General features: G+C 51.8%; 1 protein-coding gene across 1 annotated transcript in view; it reads right to left on the reverse strand.

Moving 5' to 3' along the window:
- PLEKHO1 (pleckstrin homology domain containing O1) overlaps positions 1–2,404 on the reverse strand; it is a gene marked incomplete at its 5' end in the record, with an annotated part of 11,961 nt that extends 9,557 nt beyond the window's left edge. The window contains 2 exons of the mRNA XM_083879013.1: positions 1,435–1,581; positions 2,384–2,404. Of these exons, the coding sequence (XP_083735139.1) occupies positions 1,435–1,581; positions 2,384–2,404 (168 nt within the window). The remainder of the gene's footprint in view (positions 1–1,434; positions 1,582–2,383) is intronic.
- Positions 2,405–5,819: the final 3,415 nt, after the last annotated feature.

The raw sequence follows: 5,819 nt of genomic DNA on the forward strand, positions 1-5,819 counted from the left end.
AGCCTCATCCCTCTCCTGGCCTCCCTGGATTTGATCTGTAGCTACCTGGACATCTCTTGCCTGTTCTGTGTGTTTCTCTCTCTGGCTCTGGAGCAGACAGAAGGTTGGTGGCAGCGAGCTCTGGAATGTCAGCAAACAGCTCAGCACGACCTGGATGTTCAGTCCACTTTTTTTAGGCCATTTCTCTGTTATAACAAACCCTCTGCCTGTGCCACGTCCAGGGCTCAACCAGCCTTAAATCAAATTGTGCCTTCCTCTCTCCTGGTGCATCCCAGGCATCCAACCACGGTCTGGCAGGAAATTACCTCCAGTGAGGGGGGAAACACAGAGAGACTCGGATTTATCCCAAATTCCCTGAGTTGGAGCAAACCCTGTGCCTGCCTGTGGGGCACCATCCTGCCCAGTGCAGCTCTGGGATGTCACAGGGGATAAAAAGGAGGAGGGATGGGACAGGAAGGCCTGGGGATTGTCCCTGATGGATTTATGGAGACAAAAAAAAAGCACAAGGGGGGGGCGTCCAAGGACAGGCAGGTGCTGGCTCAGCCTGACAGTCACATCCCATTACCTCCAGTGCCAACACCTCGCTAAACCCCAAAGCCCAGTGGGCAGTGGAGGGGGGCATTTATTACAGCAGGATGTGAAATTTCCCCATTTTCCTCTTGCCATAGGAGGAAAAATACAAAAGATCAAACTGTAAATGGCTCAATCCCAGCTGTGAGAGAAGGGAAGGGAAGGGAAGGGAAGGGAAGGGAAGGGAAGGGAAGGGAAGGGAAGGGAAGGGAAGGGAAGGGAAGGGAAGGGAAGGGAAGGGAAGGGAAGGGAAGGGAAGGGAAGGGAAGGGAAGGGAAGGGAAGGGAAGGGAAGGGAAGGGAAGGGAAGGGAAGGGAAGGGAAGGGAAGGGAAGGGAAGGGAAGGGAAGGGAAGGGAAGGGAAGGGAAGGGAAGGGAAGGGAAGGGAAGGGAAGGGAAGGGAAGGGAAGGGAAGGGAAGGGAAGGGAAGGAAAGGAAAGGAAAGGAAAGGAAAGGAAAGGAAAGGAAAGGAAAGGAAAGGAAAGGAAAGGAAAGGAAAGGAAAGGAAAGGAAAGGAAAGGAAAGGAAAGGAAAGGAAAGGAAAGGAAAGGAAAGGAAAGGAAATCCCCACAATTTTACAGAGAAGAGAGAAGAGAAGAGAAGAGAAGAGAAGAGAAGAGAAGAGAAGAGAAGAGAAGAGAAGAGAAGAGAAGAGAAGAGAAGAGAAGAGAAGAGAAGAGAAGAGAAGAGAAGAGAAGAGAAGAGAAGAGAAGAGAAGAGAAGAGAAGAGAAGAGAAGAGAAGAGAAGAGAAGCCCCCCAGGAACCCCCCGGCTCTGGCCGGGGCTGGGATTGCCGGGGCTGCGCCTTTCATATGCAAAGAGGAGGAAAGAGGGGGATGGGAAAGGAAACTGAAACCGGTCCTACCTCCTTCTCCGAGATGTAAAGCTGATCCCCCTTCAGAACCACATAACGGTTTTTCCAGATTTCCCTAAAAATGCCTTTCCCGCAGAATTTCCGCACCCAGCCGACCTTCTCCGGCTGCGCAGGTTGCTGGTTTCCATCCTGGTGCCCCTGACACAAAGCGAAAGGGAAAAAAATAGGGGGAAAAAAATGGGATTATTCTTGTTTTTACACTCCTTTTCTCCCCCTCCTTTCCCTCTTTGCCCAAGTTTTGTCCCCCCCTCCCTCCGGCCCCTCTTTCCCCGCCGGCTCCGGGACAGAATCCTTCCCCGGGGTCGCTCCAGGGGGATTTTTTTGTGCTGTAAACACGAAAAAAAAAAGAGGAGCAGCAGCAGCGGGAGGGTTCCCTCGGCGATTATATAAGACAGGCCGGTGTCTCCATCGCCTCATGCAAAGGATGGAAAAAGGGAACGGGGAAAAGGGGGGATGGGGAGGAATTTAAAACCATCTGGGGTTTTTAAAATCGCGGGTTAAAATTTCATTTTTAGGAGCGATTTAATCTCCGAGAGGTGGGTTTGTATCTCAGGGATGTCTCTGCAGGCAGCGGTGAGACATCTCCGGGTGCAGAACACACAAAAAAAATAATAAAAAAAAATTGATGGTGCCGCCGGATTTTTCTCGTTTCCTTGTGTTCCAAGATGAAAACTGCCTTGCCCACATCCCCCAGCGGCTGCGGGAGGCAGGAGGGGCAGGAGCAGGGCCGGGCTCAGCCTTTGGGGCTCTTTGGACCCTTTTGGGGGGTCTGGGATCTTTCCTGGGGGGGGAGAAGATGCGAAACCCCGGAGAGAGACAAACCCCCCTCCCCAAAAACAACCCAGGAGCCTCCCTCACCCTCCTTTGATTTATTTTATTTTTTTAATTTTTTTTTTAACCCCAACCCAAAAATAAAACCGAGAAAAATCTCTCTACTCACCCTTTTGGCAGAATTATTATTTTTTTTTCATCCTTCCTCTCTCCCTCTGGGGGGAGGCGATTTGGGGCTGGGGGGGTGGGGTGGGAGAGAGAAAAGAAACCACCCCCGGCTGTTTTTCCGCGGCTCGGGGCAGCCCCTGTCCCGTCACTCGGTGCCCTGGCCGGGGCTCGGAGCCGCCCCCAGCCCCGCGTTTCCCCCCGCCCGCTCCATCCCGCAGCTCGGGGGGCTGCTGTGCTGGGCTGTGCCGGGGCTCCCGAGCTCCATCTATAGCCGCGTGTCCGTGACGTCGGGGTTCTCTGCTCGGGGCGAATCGCAGCCCACCAGAGGGATTTTTTTATTTATTTATTTTATTTTTTTTATTCTCTCTCTTTTTTTTTTTTCTTTGTCTCTCTGTTGGGAAAGACGGGACAGGAAGAAGTTATGGATGTGACTGCACGGCGAGAAATAGTGCGGGTGTAAAACCTGTGAGTGAAATAGGAATGAAAGCCAGTTTGGAGATGTGAGCATGGCAGGGAGGAAAACAGGGATGAGCTGGAGACAGGAAAACAAAAGACTCAAAAATGTTGCCTTTCCACCCTGCAAAGGCATCAGGGAACAAGGGCATGAGAAAGGAGTCTGTAGAGTTTAGAATATAAAATGACATGGTGATGTAGCAGTGCAAAGTCTGTAGGGTTTGTATCTCACGCCGGTTGGTCACTGTAAATCAGAATATTCAACACAAAAAGAGATAGAATGGATTGGAACAAGAGCATCGCCCTCTTGTCCTCTTGTCCTCTCTTGTCCTCTCCCCCCCGCTCTTCTCTCCTCTTCTCCGCTCTTCTCCCCCCTCCTGTCCTGGCTCTCCTCCCTTTTGCCCTCACCTCTCTCCTCTGGCCCTCTCACCCTCTTCCCTCACCTCTCTTGGCCCATCCCCTCTCCTCTCTCTCACCTCACTTGCTCCTGTTTTCTCCCCACGTTTTTCCCCTGCTCCTGCCCCGTTTTTCCCCCTGAGCTCTCTTCTCTCTCTCTCTCCCCATTCTCTCTTTAGGGCTTTGCTCCAGCCCAGGCTGGTGGCTGAAGGCAAAGCCCTCTTTACCCATTATTTGTAATAATAAACCCCCGTGTTTCTAGAACATCTCAGCTCTGCAGAGTTCCTTGTCCCTGCCCATCCACAGAAAAAATCCCTACATCTCTCTGACTCTGCTCCGTTGGTCGTCCCCACTGGAGCTCAAAGTCGCCTTCCTGGCTGTCACAGGTCACTGGGAAACTTCTTAGATGAGGAAAAAGGAGCAGAGTGGGGACTTTGGGAGGGTTTTTTTCCCCCTCTAAAGGTGTTTTTGGAAGTGTGAACAAATCCCTCTTGGGAGATTTCCTGGGGAGGGGGTCGCTTCCAGCACTGGAATTCAGAGTGTGGATTGCAAAAGTGAGGAGAGACTTGGTTTCTTAAAAAATGCCCCTTTTTTTTGGTTTGTTTTGTCTGTCTCCTTTCGTGTCGTGCGAGTCCAGGACAGTCTGAGTGTGGGGCTGAGGTCAGGGGTGGGATTTATGGATCAGAAATGGGTGAGGTAGAGGGAAAAGCAGAGAAAGGAGAAAATGGTTCTGTCCAGAAATAGATCGATTCATCGTCCATCAGTGGATCAGCTTTCCAGTGCCAGCGTCCATCCCATCCCATCCCATCCCATCCCATCCCATCCCATCCCATCACTGGACAACATTCCCCACCCCTGATTTCAAGTTATAGTTTCCCCCCAGTGCTCTGGAATTAATGCACACAGAGTCCTAGGGATGTACTTGGATTATGGAGTATTTCCAGAGCTTCTGAGAGTGTTTATATCTCATTCTGAGCATTGATTTTTTTTGCCATGAGCTGTGGATGCCCTGGATACCTGAGAACACCTGGGACAGACACAAATCACTCCCCACACCAAATCCAGGGGTCGCCTTTTTGTCCTGTGCCACCCTGAACTCTGTGGGGCCCAGGACCAGGATTTGCCATCTCTGTGCCTCAGTTTCCCCTTTTTTACCCCACGTGGCCAAAGCTTGGTCTGGGCAGGGCTGGTGGCAGAGGGACAGATGTCCCCAGGACGCCACAGAACCTGCCAGTTTATTTAATGACATTTTGCCTCCCAACCAGACTTGTCCTTGCTCACATCCTGTTTCTGGTGGCCGGGGCCCTGCAGAGCAGAGGCTGATGGCCAATACCAGATGGCACAGGGCTGGTGGCACTAGGACAGCTCTGTCCTGTCTTGTGGATCCATCCAGGCTCTTCCCAAATGTCCTCTGGTGCCAGGGGAACTCGCCCTGAGAGCAGAGCAGGTAACACACCTGCACACACCCCCCTCCCCATCCCTGGGAGCAGCAATTCAGCTGCAGTTGGAATCCTCAGGCTGCTCTAACAGTGCGACAGTGAGTCATCCTGTGAAGGATGTGACCAATGATTCAGAGCTGGAAACATCAACAAAATTTACAGGGGAGGAAGGAAGATAGGAAGGGAACCCGTCTCCCATTTCTCTACCAGAAACTCTTCCAGCAATGAGGCCGCTCACCTGTGGGACAGGTGACACGGTCTGTGCAGCTTCTCATCCCCATCCCTGTCCCCATCCCTGTGGGCACAAAGAAAAGCCTCTCCAAGGTGTGTTTGTGTCTCTTTATTTTCACACAGCCCCTTTGCTACCCCTGGCCCTGATGCTGTAGCTGCTCCTTGTGCTGATCCATAATAAACAATTACCAAAAATCGCATCTTCTTGCAGAGCAGATCAGCAAACTCTTGGTTTATTTACATATTTAACACCCCACACACACACAAAGCATTTTTGCCTCTGGATATCGAGTGTGAAGCTGCTGCCTGGAAGAGTTTAATTAGGACACATCCTTTTCTGTGTCTCTGATGATACTGACAGAGTTGGTGTCCGGGGAAGGGGCTGCTGGAGGAGTGGATGGGGCAGGGGCTGCCCAGGATCCTCTGACTGCTCTGACTCAGCGACCCTTGTTGGGGTCTCAGGCTCTCAGAGACTGAGAAGGAGGAATTCACTGTCCCAACAACCCAAAATTCACCAAAAAAAATCACTGTACAAGTGCCCACCCAGTTCTACCCTTAGCTGTGAGCAGATAAACCTCCCCCCAGCCCCAGCACAGGTTTTATTCTCCTCTCCCTCCCCCAAGAGCTGCCCAGGACCCCCAGGGCTGTGTCCCCTCCTCCCTGCAAGGCTTTGCTCTCTCCCCCACATCAACGGGACTTAGTTGTGATGCCAAGATAATTCCTGGGGATTTAGGAGCTCATTTGATTTGATCTGGCTTGTTAATTCCCAATCAAGTGCTGATTAGAGGCCAGGGGGCAGAGATGGAAATGGACTTGCAGGTTCTTTGGGGTGGTCCTGGAGGGGAACAAAGGCTCAGGATGTAACTGCACCTTGTGGCATTGGGAAAGGGAAAGTGGGAATCATCCAACAGACAGATC

This window comes from Zosterops lateralis (genome assembly GCF_965231275.1).
Source record: "Zosterops lateralis genome assembly, chromosome: 27".
NCBI lineage: Eukaryota > Metazoa > Chordata > Aves > Passeriformes > Zosteropidae > Zosterops > Zosterops lateralis.